The sequence below is a fragment of the Dicentrarchus labrax genome, unplaced genomic scaffold, assembly GCF_905237075.1.
Source record: "Dicentrarchus labrax unplaced genomic scaffold, dlabrax2021, whole genome shotgun sequence".
Classification (NCBI taxonomy): domain Eukaryota; kingdom Metazoa; phylum Chordata; class Actinopteri; family Moronidae; genus Dicentrarchus; species Dicentrarchus labrax.
Genome location: NW_026136703.1, coordinates 14,389,647 through 14,408,875, shown reverse-complemented (window position 1 = coordinate 14,408,875; position 19,229 = coordinate 14,389,647). Strand labels below are relative to the sequence as shown.

Genomic DNA, 19,229 nt, shown 5'->3' with positions numbered 1-19,229 from the left:
TGATGTTATATGTTGCTATTATTGTGTAGAAAATAAGGTTCTCATTAGCTGGTCGGTGACCTGGCAGTCGTTAAAATCTCAAACACAGTCCCGCTCAACAGTTATTAAACTTACAGATCTAAATGTGCAGGTAACCATAGCAACAGCACTGATATAGCTACCACAGTGGAACTAATTAACGTTAATTGGCGGTTATGCTAAATACAATCTTTCTTAGGTTAGCCAACGTTAGCTAGCAAAAAAAAAAAAAAAAAAAAAACCTAAAATGGCTTTTCGGTTTCTGGTTGTAACTTGGTGTTCTCGGGTACATTTTAGTGGTAAGTTACTAACCATAACGTCATATTAACGCTAATACACTTCGAGTCCGCTGTTAAAGAAAAACAAATAAATCGACATGGCGGAAGAACGCCACTCCCACCTCGGCGTGGGCTCTTAAACCGGGACCCCTCGCCGGGTAATGTATTATTTATCTGAGGAGGGAACGCTAGCTGATATGGCTACTTGTTTGTCTGTAAACTACCGTAGCCAGTATGTTACCACGCTTGCTGCTGTGAGCACAGCGGAGGTGACATCACTCGTCTCCGGCGCTGACAACCAGGCAGCAACCGTTGCCCCCCCCCCGCCTCAATGGACAGAAGTGACAGCTACAGCACCGCAGCCATTAGCCAAACAGTGTCAGTGTTTTTAGGACCGTCTAGCACACAGAGGATGCTGTGTAATTACCTCTAATCCTGCAGTGGCTTTACAGCTGTGTACGGCATTTCGCCTCTCCTACGCTCATCCTACAAAGACAAGGCTGCCTGCGTCTTTATTCTGCAAATTCATTATGGTGTCGCTGCCGGACTACAGTGAAAAATGGCCCATAACACCCACCGTACACTTACAGTAAGTGCTGGAGTGGATAAATAAAACCACTGCAACCCTGGCTGTGTATGGAAAGCAAAGAAGCAGCACTAAATGACACGATTTAGAGTTGACGCTGCTATGTGTCGCTGCTACACGCCCTTATTTATTTATAGTTACTCTATGATGTCTTCTTTATTTTACAGTAAAACGCAATAGGCTGCAACACGCTCCTAAAATCGACGAGGATGGGATGCATCGGGGCTTGTCTGAAGAAAATAAGACGTAGGATGAAGCTAGACCGGTTCAGAGAGCTGGGCCGACAGTATCCAGTCTTCTGCTTTCTGCTGCTGGTCCTGCTGCTGTCTACTGTGCTTTTAAACAGGTAAGTGCACAGTAGTTATTACTCCATCAGTGCTTCTTTATATGTGGCATTCCTAACACTGATCTAGTCCCTTTATATGCTGAAATGTTTTGTATTCAGTTATTAATAGTGGTATGTTTCTTCTGTTTTGACAGATATATACATATTATGATGGTGTTTTGGTCCTTCCTGGCTGGAGTCGTCACTTTCTACTGCTCTTTGGGGCCCGAGTCTTTGCTTCCCAACATCTTCTCCTCCATCAAACCAAAGACCAAGGTATTAAAAAAAATAATACAAATTTCACATTTGTGACTTCTTTACAGTGTTTTCTGAAGAAAATATCAATATAACATTTAATGGGTTGTTCACAAAATTCCCTACGATTAAGGCACTTTTGCAGTGAAGGATCCCACCTTAAAAGCTGTTATTTTACTATGTTAACTTTCTCTTGCAGTCATACCAACAGGAGTTATTTCCACTTGGCCACAGCTGTGCCGTTTGTGGCAAAATCAAATGCAAAAGGCACAGGTGAGATACCAGGTTATGTTTTGGTGGAGTGGTAGTTGAGAAAGTGGCTGTATTGTGACCTTTTCACTTGTGTCAACAGTGCAGATGCTGCAGTCACAAGAGGGCACTCCAGGATATTCCATGTATATATTACCATGCTACTGCATATCTTGGGTTTGCTTGTGCAAGTAAAGATAAAATTTAAAAAATGCTGAATTTGGAAGCAAACATCAAGGTAAACTGGAAGAAGAGTCCTCTGGGTTAAATGAATTGACTCTTTATATGGTGCTGTGTTAATCTTATTGTATTTGGTTTGTCTTGAATTTCCCTCGGGATAAATAAAGTATCTATCTATCTATCTATCTATCTATCTATCTATCTATCTTGTCAACATGCATTCATTGTTTGATAATTTAAAAAAGTTATGGAAGGTGTTACACTGCCCTCTAGTTGTCAGAAAGGATTCTTCTTTACTGTATGTGTAACACTGATTTATTTTTCAATTTATTGATAGACCGACTTTATTACTGGAAAACTATCAACCATGGCTTGACCTGAAAGTTCCCTCTAAGGTGGATGCTTCCCTTTCAGAGGTAATACATGAATGCATTAAACATATCTTTTATAAAATAAATGAATAGACTTTAAAATGATCTCACTGTCCTGTTCTGTTTTAACTTTTTTTTTTTAGATTCTGGAGCTGGTTCTGGAAAATTTTGTGTATCCTTGGTATAGGTAAGCATTTTTTTGCATGTAATAATATAAAATGAGGTGGTATAATGTCTCAAATGCAGTGACAGATGTTGCTGTTACCATGTTTCTTTTCAGAGACATCACAGATGATGAGGCATTTGTGGACGAGCTGAGGGTGACTTTGCGCTTCTTTTCAGCCGTGTTGGTCCGCAGAACCCAGAAGGTGATAAATTAGCCTGTGCAGAGTTAAAATTCTTGGATGCTGATTGACTGAACATGAATTATTTTTTTATTTAATCATTATTCTCTCTCAGGTGGATGTGGCATCCCTCATCACAGAAAAACTTCTTAAAGTTTCCATGAAGCACATTGAAATAATCAGCAAAGCAAGACAGAAAGGTATCGCTCATATGCATCAACAACTTTTCAGTCTTTTCTTTGTGTTCACCATAAAAAGCAAAAAAAAAACACACACAAAAAAAATGCTCTGCTCTTCTCTGTAGTGAAGAACACAGAGTTTCTTCAACAAGCAGCACTGGAGGAATACGGTCCGGACCTCCATGTAGCCCTTCGCAGTCGCAGAGATGAGCTTCTCTACCTTAGGAAGCTGACTGAGATGCTCTTCCCCTACATCCTGCCACCCAAGGCTACAGACTGCAGGTAACCCAGTTCTGTTACATTAAAAGCCACACAGTGCCTCTATATATTTTTCAAAGTTAGTTACAAAACATCCCAGCATCAGAGTCCCCCAAGGAGAAAGTCTGACAGCAGTGACACTTCTACAGAACTAGATAAGGATCACTCTTTACTCTCTCATTTTCTTATTTCCTGCTGCCTTATCTCTTCGCTCCTCTCAGATCTCTTACTCTCCTGATAAGAGAAGTCTTGGCTGGTTCTGTCTTCCTTCCTTCAATGGACTACTTGGCTGATCCTGTGAGTGTAGACACATTAAGGGCCAATTTTCTGAATCTAAAACTGTTGTCACTTGAAGCCTTCTGCTGGCACCGCCTGAGACTGTATTTGATTTTGTGTTTAGAAAGCATGTCAATAATGCAAATGAGAGACAGAGATGTGACTTTTTCAGAACATCCCAAGTACTTACAGTCTTCCGCTGTTTGTTTTTATTTCAGGACACAGTGAATCATTTGCTGTTGATATTCATCGACAACTCCCCTGTAAGTGTATGTTGAACTGTGAACTGATGTGCACAGATAGTCCCATTTACATTCTATGCATTTAAACATATTGCTGCAGACTGAATGTAATTTTTGGGTGAATAACATAAACATGTTTTCTATTTACTTCCGTCCATCCAGCCTGAAGAAGCCACAGAGCCCACTTCAACGTTGGTTCCTTTCCTGCAAAAGTACTCCGATACTCGCAACAAAAAGCCCTCTGTGAGTGTATCCACCAAGTTCCACTTCCCCGACAAGCCACCAGTTAATGTAATAATATCTAGTACATATTGTAATCTCTGTGCATACTGTAGTCTGCTATATCAGGCCTCATGAAACTGAAACAAGAAGTTGGAACAAGATATCTTTGAACAGTTTAAAGAGCACTGCCTTTTTTAACTGTGATTTCGGTTCTGTCTTTCTCTACATGCTCTCTCTCTCATCAAGGTGCTGAAGCTGGAGTTGAAGGAAATCAGAGAACAACAAGACCTTCTCTTCCGTTTCATGAACTTCCTGAAGCAAGAAGGGGCTGTCCATGTGCTCCAGTTCTGCCTTGCAGTTGGTAAGTGTGTGCCAATCCTTTCAAATGTCTTCAAAAAATACATTGGCTGCTTTTACCTGCACAAAATCTAAGTTTGAAATGTGTTATGCGACTTAGGTAAAGTAAGTGTCATATTACTCTTGCTTTAGTTTAATTACTTGTCACTTCTCTCAACTCCCAGCCACACACAGTCAATCATCAGCAAAATTCACTAAAGACTCCATAGTCTTGACACTCACGGATACCACACTGATGCATTCTTTAAGGCCCTGACACAGTGAGACTGAGATGTCTGACTCTCTTAACTTCTCAGAGGAATTCAACGATAGGATACTGAGCCCTGAGCTGTCTGACTCAGAGAAGATGATGCTTCATGAGGAGGTGAAGAAGATCTATGAGACCTACTGTTTGGACGAGAGCGTTGACAAGATACGCTTCGACCCCTTTATAGTGGAAGAAATACGCAACAGTATGTGACAGGGATCTTCCTAGAATCATATAGTTACATACTGGAGCCACCTTAACAAATAGGATATTAACATGTGGTTATTGTTTACTTTGCAGTCGCAGAGGGTCCGTATCCAGAGGTGGTGAAACTGCAGACCATGAGGTGTTTGTTTGAAGCCTATGAACACGTCCTGTCCCTCCTGGAGAATGTTTTCACCCCCATGTTTTGTCACAGTGACGAGGTTAGCAAGAAATAAATCACTCAACAAACTCTCTGTCATGCAGCTTGACAACACATGCCTGAGGCTTTACGCAATTTATGAATCATCTCTTTCATATCTGTATTGCATCCGTCTGTCATGCTCCGATTTCTAAACGCATATCTTTTTCTAAAATATGACCGCTTCAGCACAGGCTAAATGTTAATGATGATTTGTTTGTGTTAAAAGTAACAAAGCTGTATCTGCCAAATGCTGGAATTAGAGTTAGGTTGGAATTTATTGACTCCCTTGCGCTATCCTCTTCCGATCTCTCAGCCACCAACCACTACCGGCCATGTCATCAATACCAGACGCGCAACTGGCCAATGAGCCAACTCTGGCGTTATGCCAAGCTGCCAAGCCGAATTTCACCCCTCAGAGGCTGTTTCATTGAATACAGCTGGCTGGACCAGTGCTCAGCCATTGTCCACAGCAGGCCACTGCCCTGCATGAATAGTGTGTCTAGAAAATCAGGATATTATTTGATATTTTGTTGCCACTCCTGTTCCTGCTCCAAAATAAACAGTGCAGTTATGATTATTATTATTAAGACTTAAAGAGGATACATACAGTATTATACAGTTTATTTGGTGTCACATATATACTGGTTCATAATTTTCACATGCTGTGTTTGATTGACTTGAAATTTATGTACCATAATTTGCTCTTCCAATGTCATTCTGCAGTACTTCCGCCAGCTTCTGAGAGGGGCCGAGTCCCCTGCCAGGAATTCCAGGATGAGCAGGTAGGTTTCACAATATTTGTGTGCAACAAAATGAAATCTTGACCCATAACCAGTATATTGATTCATTAGTTAGTATTTGAACTAATGTACAGTTGACGTTTGATAATGTAGCCACAGAAAGCAGGTAAACCACAGAATGCTTCACTGGTAGTTTATTGTTTTAGGCTGAAAATTGATTGCTGTGTCTGCACCCACATTCAACCCAAGTTCCTTTAATCCTCTCACTTTTTTAATGTTCACAACTCCTTGTATCCCAATATCCACTGCATTGTAAAGGCAGGATACAGTATGTGCAAGCTACATCACATACAAATATGATTTCACATTAACTTTGGTCTTAATACAGCCTTAAAGGAGCTGTAAATTAGGAATAAAAATACAAGTTCTTTTAGTTTGCAGTATTATGAAACTTAAATTAGAAGTGAAGTGACCTGAGTCCAGGGATCGTCTGTCATGTTTCTATCACGGGGTGTGGTGTGTATGTGGCCACGGGGCCCTGCCACTAACTCCTTGTGCATATTGTTCCAGAAATAGCCTCAGTTTGGATGACATTCGGTGAGTATAAGGCATCAGTGTGCTGATCAAACCAGTGGCTGGCTGAGCAGTGCTGCTGCACGCAAGATACAAATGACATGTCATTCTTTCCTGACAGAGGAACATATGCTGCCTTTTTTAACAAATTCATTGTGCTCTGGACCCGCTGCAATCAGGGCTTTAGTTCAATGAGCACTAGTTGATAATGTGATAATGATGTATAATTTTATTGCTAATCTAATTTCACCCCCAAATACATGTTTTATTTGGTGCCTGTGCTGTAAATGCAAATGAGAGAAGATTGAGAAAAGTGACCTTAATCAGCTAATCATGTTAATCATAGCATGAGTCATCATCAATCATATGTTAATCAAGCTAATCAGGAATCATGCTGCTTAACACACGTAATATAAAATATTAGTTTTGTTAAATTTTTCAAACTTTAAAAATTACAGAATTAGACATCAGGGAAACTTCCGGAAGGACGTTGGTTGGTTGTGTTTCAGTCTCTTCATCTGGTTAAAAAAACCAATCAAGGCAGTTTTCCAAGCAGCATGAATTATGCCACTTGAAGAAATAAAATATAAGGCTCTTAATGGTACTCCATTTCATAAACACTGACCCAACTACAAGCCTCAACTCCCTCCATGTCTGCAATTCAGTAACCCCCCCTTCCACTCTGCCCGTCTGTCCGCCCTTTACTCCATCTATGTAATGCCACCACCGTGCTGTGTCTGTGACTGTATGTCCACTCTGATTCTGTAACCACCATACTGCCTGCCCTGGTATGATCCACGGTCCTCTCCCTCCTCTTGCCCGTGGGGACGTGACCCTGTTCTGCTTATAGTTCCTGGGACTGGAGCCCTGAGTCCCCATCCTCAATGTTCACCGCCTCTGGCAGCTCTTCACCTGCATCTTTTAACTCCCTCCATGCCCAGTCCACGTTCACAACTTTCCCATACGGCTCGCTATCCCACCGCCACTCATCACCCAAGTAAGTCAGGGTCCATCCGTGTGTCACAGGTCGCTCAGTGTGGTGTCATGCTGTCTACTGTCCCCCCATGTGACCCCCCCGTCCCAACCAGACGCCTGCATGGTGAGACCGATGCATGGGGTCCTGTTTTTATTCATCATGTGTTCTTCGTCCAACTTCGTTGTGTTAAGGCTAAAGACTGTTGTTTTTGACAATGCAGTGACTTTTCAATGTTCAGTTTCTTGTGTATTTAGTACACCACCATGTCTCATATGGTAATTTTTATTTAACTTGATCTAACAGCTACTTACACAGAGCACCTTTGATGTCATGTGCCTATTCGGGTTGACTGGTAACTGATTATACGACATTTTTGCGATTATCAAAATTTGTGATCCCCTCCAAACTAGACATCTGTTCATGAGTCACTGCTGTGTGCTGTGTTTGCTTTTGGCCTTTAAACAAGAAGCCAGGCATTTCATTGTGAGATGGCTGTGATGTGACATTTTGGCTTTGGGTTTGGCTACCTTAGCTTTTTTCTCCCCATTGTACTGTCATGATACCGACGCTCAGTACGCTGCTCCTTGCTTCCCCTCTCGTCCTCTATGGCTCCCTCCCTGTGACTTCTCTCAAGCTGCATGCGCTTTGCTGAAGCCATGCACATCTTCTCCATCATGCATAGTCTAATAACCTCCCTGTTTGGGCCTGCAGGAACACGTCAAAGAGGGGCGAGTCCTTTGGGATCAGCCGCATTGGCAGTAAGATCAAAGGAGTGTTCAAGAGCACAACCATGGAGGGAGCCATGCTGCCATCCTATGGGCTGGTGGAGGGAGAAGATGATATGGTGAGGCTGATCTAAAAATATTTGTTTTTTATAATGCTAACAGGATGATTGTTTCCTGTAGAGTTTAGATTGAAATGATTTAAACCCAAATCAAGCGGTCCTGTGTGTTCTTGATTCTGACAGATGTCTCTGATTTCTGTTACATGTAAACTTTAAGGCTATCCTTCAAAATGAGACAAAGTAATTACAAATATTTTTTCCTGTTTCTTTTTCTTAAGCAATTAAGCTACTGCAAAAAGTAGTATTCAAACTAAAACACTCCTCTAGACTATCACTGTAGTTACCACTTGGAGGCGTTGGTGAGTAAAGAAAGGAAAGCCACACTTTTGACAAAATCTGCCTCCCATATGTTAAAACTGGCTTTAGTCTTGGATCACTGATATTCTGGATTCCTAAGACATTCATTTAATTTCAGAAAGTGATTGTGCTGTTCCCAGTACTTCCCTGAATCTTGTTAGTCAAGTTTGACAAGTTTGTACACAGTTTTGACATAATCAAATACATGAAGTATATCCAGTGGTCCATTGAAGCTTTATCAATTATATTTAATATATATATTTATTATTATTATTTTTTTTATGGCTGAAAAAATTCCATCAAATGGAAAATAAATTGCAGAAAAGTTTTGTTGGTTTTAGCAGCATGTTCAGTTGACAGAAGGTCTAATAGGTTCAAGGAGCAAGTATTTTCATGTAAAAACACATGTGAGACTTAATTACTTACAAAACTTCTGCTTTGATTGAGAGAACTGTAACTGGTGTGTTTTGTTAGTACACCTCTGACCTAATTACTTCTTCCTTTTTTATGTATGGAAGGGACCTAATTGTTTGGGATCTTTTTTACAAATAGTGTGTATAGTAAAGTCAGCTATAAATAGAGATACAATGGTCTGTCATCCATAACTGGTGCAGTAACACAGGACCTGATTGCTTACTGGAAATATAATTGCCCTTCCTGTACTTAGTATAAGTGGATAGTGCTGTGTTTTCATCTGGCATTTTCTTTATTCCCAGACAACCTTTTTTTTCTTTCACAGCAGATCTGACATGTGGACACTGTATGTTAAATACAGGTGAAAAAGATAAACGCACTTGAGTTTTAATTCAGTACAAAATCAAAACATCAACTCACAATTAAAAGACAACTCTCCAGTTGTAATCTTAAGATTGGAGACAGCACTGTTCACTCACTTGACCTTAACCTCTCTCACTTCCTTCCATTCAAGGTAGAGGAAGCTACGATGGTGCTGGAGGATGACTCCCCCTTGGAGGCAGCCTCCACCCCCAGCACCCCCCGAAACCTGTCGGCCTGGAACATCACCATCCCGTACATTGATTTCTATGATGACGATGTGAAGAGGGAGAGGATTCCGGTGTTCTGTATCGATGTAGAGCGCAACGACCGGAAGGCAGGTTAGGCTGAGCAGACCTGTCCATCTGTCTCACTTACTGTCGTCTGAGAGAGGCCATTCTGCTTTGCTGCATGCTGTTTTAGAGTGAGCTGTGGCGTCCTTTTCTGTAGGGTATAGTTTTGCATTCAGAGTAAAAATTCACCCAAAAATGTGTGATATTACTGTTCTCGTTCACATAAATGTTTCAAGCCCTTAAAAACTTGGTTTCAAATCTTAGGAAGACTGTGAGTTAAAACGCATAGGCGATAAGCCCATTTATTAAAGGCCTTTTGATTTTTGCAAATCAGTGTGCCTTGCTATTTTTTGGTTATTATTTATTGATCACAAACAAGCACAAGTATAACCTCTCTTCTTTTTTGGTCTCATATAAAAATTACAAGTTGGGTTTTTACAGGGAAGTTGTAGGTTACAACCCCCATGATTGCTTGTTAACCTCACGGACCGCTCAAGGAAGTCACTGCACCTGGCCAAAAAGTATTCCTGGATATCCCCCTGTAAAACCACTACTTCTTCATGCTAACCTAAGCTAACCGGCTACTTGCAAGAGCTTAATTTTTACTGTACGGACATGAGAGTGGTATCGATCGTCTCATATAACTCTCAGATAGAAATGAGCAAATAAGCACATTCCCCAAAATGTCCAACTATTCCTGTAATGGAAAAAGTAGGGCTCTGGCTGACAAGAGCATCTTATTGCCAATAACTGAGACCTCATAGATTTGCCCCCAGTGACACTCTGGTGCTAAATGCAGTCACTTTTTGCTCAAAATATAAGTGACTGCTGCAGAAAAAAGCTGTGAAAAAGAAAAGCAGTGTTTGATCTTTTTCTTTTGGTATAACTATTCACAGACTAGGGGCAATAAGTTGGTTGATATGAGCATTGTGTTTGCAGCTTACTGACCATTACATAACATCAGTATGGAGGTTGAACTTACCTCTCACTTCCTCTTCGAGCTGTCATGATGCATAGTTCCCTCTGATCGCAGTGATGCTAACTGAAAGTAGAGCTAACTTATTAACCTTACTGTTTGTGTTTATCTGCAGTGGGACATGAGACTGAGCACTGGTCTGTGTACAGACGATATCTGGAGTTCTATGTCCTTGAATCAAAGCTCACTGAGTTTCATGGTAAGGTTTCTGCATGTTGTTGCTCTAGTTTGCTTTTTGAGCGCGGGTTCACTGTTGCCTTTTCATTCAATGCCATAAGGAAGGAATAACCAAGTTCCTACTTCTAAGTGAACCTTATTTTTAGACCCACGTTCAATGGACCTGTTGCATCATTTCGGGACTCGTACTGGAAACCACACAGCTGTTATTTTCCCGTCAAAGTAAAAGAAAGCTTGTTCTTCGTATTAAAGCATTCCTTTCTGTGAAATCTTACACCCTCTGTAGGCTCATTTCCAGATGCGCAGCTACCTTCGAAGAGAATCATCGGCCCCAAAAATTACGAATTCCTCACATCGAAGCGGGAGGAGTTCCAGGAGTACCTTCAGGTAGATGTCTGAGCAGATAGGACACTTCACTTCATCAGTCCTTCATTCTGAATGCCATAAGACATATATACTCAATACAGATTGGTGGGTCTCAAGATGAACCAGAGTTTAACAAGAAATCTCTGACTATATAATGATCCTGTGCAGAGATATGAAGATTATTGAGACACACAGCTGTGACTGCAATCTCTGTGTGATGAAAGTGGGCTCATAATTGTCAAACAATTGCACGAGTCGTATTTGAAAATGCGCCAATTTCCCACTAAATAGTGGTCAATTCAAATGTGAAACAAGTCTCAAGTCTTCTGCATACAATTCCGCTAATGACCTCTAAAATGAAGTAGGAACAAGCACCCTTGCCCAAGCATTTTGAGGAGAGGGACATTTTGCCGTTACTTGTTTGTGATGGTTAGGTGCGGATTCACTTCTTTAATTTTTCACTTTAATTCTACTTCCTCTCAGGCCCAGACCTCACACACACACACACACACACACACACACACACACACACACACATACTCCCACACACAGACAAACACCACATCAAGATGAAACTGGAAATGTCTGAACTGTTCTAGAAACACACCACACCCAGTTTCAGAAAATAACCTTTGAAAAGTGATAATTATGAAATTGTGAGGAACAAAGGGTACTGTATGTCAGAACCACCTACAGGTTAAAACACTGTTCTAAGTGGAGAAGGAATTCTCTCTTTCTGATCGCAAGGGTAGCTGCAGCTTTTCAAAACACAGACTTTGAAGTCATAATTAGGGTCTTGTAGTGATGCATTCAAGGATCCTCTAACAGGATTTGAGACTTTGCTGTCAAACATTTATGCAGAAAAAATGACCTATGTCATCCTTTTCACAGACTGCAGATTGTTTGTCTTCTGAGATTTAGTTCTTGAAACATCGCTCATGAATTTGTGTAGTTAGTTTTCAGCAGCTTATCGCAAATCCCAGATGTGTTGCAACCAGAGTGTCCTTGACGCAACACAAGGGAAAGAATTTTAAATGGCCCTTGCTCACCAAAATGCATCACCAAAAGATAACTGGCATAACAACAATACAAAGAGTCTACAGCTGTGTTAGCAGCTCCGTCAGGCTGTCCTTTGTTTAGCCGGTGTTTTTTTTTTTTTACCCATTAGCATCTTAGCATGTTAGCATGCTAACATTTACAATTAGCAGGAAACACAATGTACAGCTGAGACTAATGGGAATGTCATTATTTTTGCAACAATTTGGTCATAAACCAGTATTACACAAATTGAAATTCTGACCTGGTGATTATTACAATTCGTCCTGAGGGGGGATTAGTGTCTACAACATTCAGTCCATCCATCCATCAATACAATTGTTGAGACAGACCGACATTGCCATCCCTAGTGCTATGTCGCTGGAACGGCAGTCCAAGAATTCACTGTGTCAAAATAAGTCTTCACATTTGAATTTTTATAGCATGCTGAAATAAATTGGACAGAAAATACTAATTTGGTAGTTTATTAATTTTTAAAACTTAAAAAAAAAATGGTCCGCAGTAATATAAACTCTGTTGATAAGCTATAAAACATACAATACCACAGGTATGGTCCTTGTCTGTGTCTTTACAAAATGAGTAAAACATCTGTTATTAATGTGGCAACATTAATTAATTAATATATTGTACCTGCTTCTACTCAGCTTTTCTTCTAATGTCTAATATATTTAAAAGCCACTGATTCATGGTCCTCTGAATAATGCAGGTTAAATAAAAGCTATGTAATAAATGAACATGTGTTTTTCTTTGCAGAAACTTCTACAGCACCCGGAACTGAGCAACAGTCAGCTCCTTGCTGACTTCCTGTCCCCTCATAGTATGGAGTCTCAGTTCTTGGACAAGATGTTACCTGACGTGAACCTGGGTACAGTATGAGATATAACAAAGACCAGTGAGATTGATTATGTTTGAACTGCAGACCATGTCAAACACACTGTGGAAATGTTGACCTTGGGTGGCAGTGATGTGATGAAATGTGACAGAACCATACATCACTGAGATAAAGTATTTGTTTCACAGGGAAAATCATTAAGTCAGTTCCCAGCAAACTGATAAAAGAGGTAAGAAATGCACTCCTGTCTGGTGTGTGTGTGTGTGTGTGTGTGTGTGTGTGTGTGTGTGTGTGTGTGTCTGTGGTCTTGAAATGTTCTCTATTTCTTTCTATCTCATCTCTCCACAATACAAATGTTCCACCATCATATCACTCCAAATTTAAGCTGCCACTTGTGTATGTCTTAGAACCTTAGTCCATTTAATATTTTTACATGACAAATACATCTGACAAGAGACATCATACTGTCATTGCAACTTATACAGATTGTGTCCTGTGCTCTCTCTGTCAGAAAGGGCAGCATCTGGAGCCCTTCATCCAGTCCTTCTTCAACTCCTGTGAATCTCCCAAACCCAAACCCAGCCGCCCTGAGCTGACTATCCTGAGCCCCACCTCGGAAAATGATAAGAAGGTTGTGGATTTGAGTCTTTTTATACTCTCTCTCCCTCTCTCAGTCTTTCTGCACGCCTAGGCCCCATGAATGTAGTACTGTTCGATTCCCCACTTTAGGCTCAAATTTAGTTTAACTGTTTTATACATTAGAGGGGCCAGCTGTCTTTAAATAAAGGGATGTTTAACTGAGCCTTAAAGAAATAAAGACAGACATTGCAAAGGCAACCTCACAGCCAGTGTTTGTGTTAGTTTAAGTTTTCTTGCTGGGGTATTCTCTTATTCACATTAGGGGAAAAATCATGTCAGCACATACAGTTTTTGTAACAATTGGGCTTACCCCATTTATTCGCCAAAAGCCTTTGCGCATTTAACTTGCCAAATTGTTAGAGGGTGAATTGGTGAGATTGTGAAAGGCTTCACAGGTTTTGATCCGTTTAAATACTACGTAACTTATTTCTGACTGATTTAATGCAATTGTCCACTTCCCTGGAACAAATGTGTCATTGGTGGAAAATGCAGGGATGAAAACAATTAACCTCTTGTCATACAGATTAAAATGAAGAAAGTTACGTATTTTTACCTCAGCAGGGTTCCGTCAGAAAAGGTTGTTGAAACAATATAATCCAACTTTATAACTGGACCAGTATTGTGGTCTTAAATAGGCTTCAGTCTTAAAACATTATGTAAATCCTTCTCCTGTAGCTCTTCAATGACCTCTTCAAAAACAACGCCAACCGATCAGAGATGACTGAGAAGAGACACAATCAGAATTACTTCATGGAAATGATCACTGTTGAAGGGGTGTATGACTACTTAATGTTTGTGGGTAAGTAAGATCTTGTTTATTATATATATATATATATATATATATATATATATATATATATATATATATATATATATATAATTATGAAACAATATCCCATATAATAGCCCATCGTTCACTCGCACACTCTCTTCTCTCCTCTTTCTCTCCTCTCCGTGGTTGTCAGGCCGAGTCATCTTCCACATCCCTGACTGGCTGCATCACCTGCTAATGACCGGCAGGATCCTGTTCAAGAACACACTAGAGGCCTATACAGATTTCTACCTTCAGTACAAACTGAACCAGGTGGTCCAGGAGCACCGGCTAGTGTCACTCATCACCCTGCTTAGAGGTACGCTGCGGTTAGTTCAGAGATAAATAGAGTGGTATTGATCTTCTCTTTTAATTCTTGAGAAAAAATTTAAGTGTATTTCACAAACATGCTAGTTTAATTTAAGAGTTGAAATTATGTACGTATTTTTTTCCCTTCTAGACACAGTCTTCTGTGAGAGCAGTCTGCCCCGCTCGACTCAAGACAAGCAGAAGAGGGCGAAGAAGACATTTGAGGAGATGATGACCTATATTCCAGGTATTCATTTTACTTCTTCCAGGTGGTGTTTTGTAATTTATAGACCTCCTTGCTGCAGACATTTCCAATTTCCACAAAGACAAATGTACTGATGTGAACACAAGTGGTCAGTTTTTTGTGCCAGGTGGGAAATTCATACGCCATTTATCTTTAGACTTCCTGGGGAAATGCATCGGAGAAGAGGCCAAGTATGAAGGAGTGCGTCTCCTCTTCGATGGACTACAACAGCCAGTTCTCAACAAACAGGTACACAAGGACACTCACTTACACACACAAACACACACACACTCCCACACAGCATGTAGAACAGATTCCTCATTTTCCCACAATATTTGTACTTCACTGCTGGGAAACGTATCTCATCAAGACAAAAAAAATTGATCTAAGGGAAGATGTGACGGGCAATGAATAAGTGGAAGTGAATTTGAGCCTGTGTGGGCTCCGCATGCCTGTGTAATATGGGATGTGAAAAAACATAATCAAAATTCAACTGTTTGTTTATCTAAAGATCACTTTGATTTTCTCTTTGCTTTTTTGCTTCTTGCCTTCCTCAGCTGACATATGTGCTGTTGGACATTGCCATTCAAGAACTTTTCCCTGAGCTAAACAAGGTAAACAGATGCTAGCCTTGGTTCCCAAAGAGATATGGTCTCTGAACATCCATCCGTCCATTATTTGGACCAACAATAAATGTGTTTATTAAGCTATATAATATCTGTAAAAGCCATTATTGCACCTGGTATAAATGAACAAATGACCGAATTAATGACTGTATGATAATGTCTGTTATATGAGAGATCACAGATACCCCTTTCCTAGCATTAAGCATAAAGATTTAAAGTTCAGTCTTTAAATCACTCTATTTTCTTTAGTTGAATATAATGATAATACTAATATGCTTAATAATAGGTATGCCAAACTCTTTATGACTCCATTTAAGTTATTGGAACTCTACACTGATTAATTTAATCACTTCTATCATACAGGGTCAAACAACCTGTTATGTAATGAAATGTAATGTCTTACATTGATATTTCATTGTGGATAAATCATCTGTTGTCCAGTCGAGATTGGTTGTAGTGATACAATCTTGAAGATTGTGAGAAAAATTCAGATTTCTGCTCCATAGATAGAAACCTTATCTCCTATATTTTTATTTTTTCCGTGCATATGTGATATTAAAGCTGTTTTTGAGTGTATGGTGTAAGTGTAAGGTAAATACATCACTACAATATCCCATAATGATGTATTTTGGGCTGTTGAAATGTACTACTTTTGGATTTTGGACGGTATAAATAGTTTTATTGATAAGATAATACATATTTCCACTGATCAATATACAACAACAAACATATTAAAGCTGCAAGCAGTGTTGGGTGGGCTGCTGCCGCGTCACGTGCTGTTGTAACACGTGCGTACCGAAACATGAAAATTTCACGTAAATCAGATCAAAGTTGCCACGCAGCGCTTACTTCCTGAATATTGTCATGTAGACGTGTTCAGGGCGGGACTCTTATCAAACATGTTAAGTTTAATTGAGATTAGACCATGTACACTGAAGTTATGAGGACGTGTTCAGGGTGAGACTGTTACAGAATATGTGAAGTTTAGTGGAGATTGGACATTGTACACTGATACGAGTACTATCTGTTTTATGGCGAATCGGCGAAATTTGACACGTCCTCATGGGCACGTGGTTCGACATACAGTCACAAATAGCGCAACTTTCCGCCGTTTGGCGCACAGTAAATATTTGATTAACTTTTGATCACGAATGTGTCTAGATTGCAGTGATGGAATTTGAAGTCAATCCGATAAAATCTGTTGGAGAAGTTAGTTAAAATAAAAAAAAAGCCCTGAAATGCCGGAAATGGCATCACTGACATTTGATTCAAGCTGGCTTTGTCTTTGTCGGCACGCCACGGACACGCCCTTCGACGTACAGTCACAAATAGCACAAATTTTAATTAGCAACATTTTTTGACTGTACTGACCAATTTTAAAGCAGATCTGATACATTCCCTAGGAGGAGTTCGTTCAAATACGTGGCAAAAATTTGCCGAAAGTGAAAATCAAAATCAAAATGGCCGCTGAAAGTGAAAATTAAAATCAAAATGACTGACTTCCTGTGGGGTTTGGGATATTGGTCAAAGACTTTTTTTGTACGTCCTAACTTGCTATATATGCCTGCCAATTTTCATTCATGTCCCCTTAACAGGACATCAGGGCTGGTTTTTTGAAAGTTTGTAGGGGGCGCTATCGAGCCATTTTGACACACCCACAGGCAACATCCATATGAAATATAAAATGCTGCCATGTGTGCCAAGTTTCATGAGGTGTTGAGCCTGTTTAGCCCCCGCAAAATGCGATCAAATGTTAAAACAACAAGGTGATGCTCGCCGTGTCGCTACGGCAACAAGGTTCAATAAAAATTCATAAGATTCGTAAGATGTCATTGTCAACATTCTGAGGGTCTTCTGACCAAATTTCAGCTAGATGTGGTCAATTTGCTGGGAGAAATACATTCAAGTGAAATAAATTCCACCACTAGGTGGCGCTCTCACTATTAGTGAATATTATCACATAGATGAGATCAGGGCGGGACTCTCATCAGACAAGTGAAGTTTGGAGCCAATTGGAAATTGGACATTTCATCACATATCATCAACAATGTGTTTTGCATTTTATTAGTAAATTTCAGCTGGATCTGATCATCCTGCTAGGAGTAGAACATGAAAGTATAAAACGTGATACTTCCTGTTGCCACTAGGTGGCGCTATCACTATTACTGAATATTATCAAATAGACGTGTTCAGGGCGGGACTCTTATCAAACGTGAAGTTTTGTTGCAGTCGGATCATGTACGCAGAAGTTATAACAACTTTCTGTTTCCATGGCGAAGGATCAAAATTGGACGCCACACCACGTCCACGCTGTTCGACGGAATGTCGTAAATAGCACCACTTTTAATCGTGAATGTCTTTCGATGGCTGTGTCCAAATGTGGAGACGATCCGATAAATTCCCTGCATGCAATGCAACGGCGAAAATCACCAGAATTAACCACAAAATCCAAAATGGCCGACCTGTTTAGTTTGAGGTATGGGTCCAAGAGGCTTTTCTACTTCTTTTATCACGATACACATGCGTACCGGTTTTCGTACATGTCGGCCTTACGCGTCTTGGTGGCTGATTCGGGGGGGCGGAGCTCCACCATTTGGCAGCGCCCGTCCACGGGGACAATTGCCTACATGAGTTTAAAACTGTCACGTTTGAATTTTGTGCAAATTTCCATGAGTTTTCGAGCATGTTGCCACCGCCAAATATGCAGACGAACAGGCAGCAAATAATAATAATAATTCCTTCAATTACAATAGCGCCTCCGAGCGGTCGCTGGCTCGGTCCCTAATTACATATATTTTTGTGCTTACTTTAAGTTTTTGTTTTCTCAGCAGGTACAGAAGGAGACCTCTGTGATGGCCCCATGGATGTAAAATAAACAGTTCAGAGGACATGAGCTGATGGGAGGAATTAAACTAAGCCTACATTACTGCAGAGACTTATGTTGGTCTGGTTACCTGACACTAACATGTAGCTCACATGTAGTCACATGTACAGCATCTGTTCTGCATACCCGCCACAGCAAGAAGAGGAAACACGAGGCTCCTCATGCTGTATGTGTCATTAACTTTGTAAAATAAATTATATAAATAAATGTTAAAACAGTGGTCCTTGTGTAATTATTCTTAACTATAAAAGCAAACGGTGTAAAAGCATGCATCTGTTGGACAGCTGAAGTCAGTTGTAGCTGTTGTAAAACTTTAAATTAAATTAGTTTTTCACACTGTTTTACGCTGTGGTGTTGTAAATACCTCAACTGCTACAACCTCATATAATATACTCTGTCATACCTGCTGGTAAAGTGGGAACCAAACGCCTCTGACAATGTTTCAGCAGTTTAGCTAAAAAGCTTTGAGTTTGTCTTGTTGATCTTAGACTATTTTGGTATTTGTGAGAATGCAGACATCCAAATCCAACTGGTTTCTGGATGTATAGAAAGTTTTTTATCAGTATTTTAGAATAGCTAAGAATGCCTAACCAGCTAAAACCTCGCACTTCCTCTTAGCAACACAATTAGTTGGAATTGTACGGTAAAGGTGCTATTTTTCTTGTAAAATGGAAAGGGGAGATAAAATATAAGTATGGTAAGGAGATGAGTTCAATTACAAAAAGAATCCAAAATAAATGAATGTATGTGAAGAGACAGAGTTGACACACAAGTACATGACTTCTCCCTAACACTGAATGTTCGTTTCTTTCCAAAGCAGCTCTCTCTACAGCTTTGATTCAGTTGTACTGACAGTGTGTTACAGTCTACAGTGGTTTTTCCATGTTTTACCACTCTCGGTTTAGTGATCCCTCTGTATACCTTGGGACTAATTCGGCATCACATTGCAGCAAGTTGGAGATTAAAACAGATGCAGTGACTCACCATACATCATCATACAGTATACGAGCAAATAAATG

General features: G+C 40.1%; 2 protein-coding genes across 6 annotated transcripts in view; one reads left to right on the top strand and one right to left on the bottom strand.

Annotated features, from left to right (window-relative positions):
- cga (glycoprotein hormones, alpha polypeptide) overlaps positions 1 to 19,229 on the bottom strand; it is a 235,034-nt gene that overhangs the window by 16,732 nt on the left and 199,073 nt on the right. The gene's annotated exons all lie outside the window — the stretch shown is intronic.
- LOC127361457 (sorting nexin-14) lies at positions 460 to 18,430 on the top strand. 5 transcript variants are annotated; one of them, XM_051396093.1, is made up of 31 exons: positions 460 to 885; positions 1,050 to 1,228; positions 1,363 to 1,483; positions 1,662 to 1,735; positions 2,229 to 2,307; positions 2,406 to 2,449; positions 2,543 to 2,630; positions 2,722 to 2,806; positions 2,911 to 3,067; positions 3,265 to 3,340; positions 3,538 to 3,582; positions 3,724 to 3,804; positions 4,030 to 4,144; positions 4,437 to 4,592; positions 4,688 to 4,812; positions 5,517 to 5,575; positions 6,104 to 6,130; positions 6,957 to 7,103; positions 7,794 to 7,926; positions 9,152 to 9,338; positions 10,382 to 10,465; positions 10,730 to 10,830; positions 12,619 to 12,730; positions 12,886 to 12,926; positions 13,209 to 13,328; positions 14,012 to 14,135; positions 14,302 to 14,466; positions 14,608 to 14,703; positions 14,858 to 14,949; positions 15,258 to 15,314; positions 18,158 to 18,430. In XM_051396093.1, exons 2-31 carry the CDS (start codon positions 1,092 to 1,094, stop codon positions 18,194 to 18,196), a joined length of 2,967 nt encoding a protein of 988 aa, XP_051252053.1. In that variant the 5' UTR covers positions 460 to 885; positions 1,050 to 1,091; the 3' UTR covers positions 18,197 to 18,430. The 5 variants fall into 5 exon arrangements, with proteins under 5 accessions (XP_051252053.1, XP_051252052.1, XP_051252054.1 ...); XM_051396092.1 differs by having other exon boundaries at positions 463 to 885; positions 18,155 to 18,430; XM_051396094.1 differs by lacking the exon at positions 6,104 to 6,130 and having other exon boundaries at positions 463 to 885; positions 18,155 to 18,430.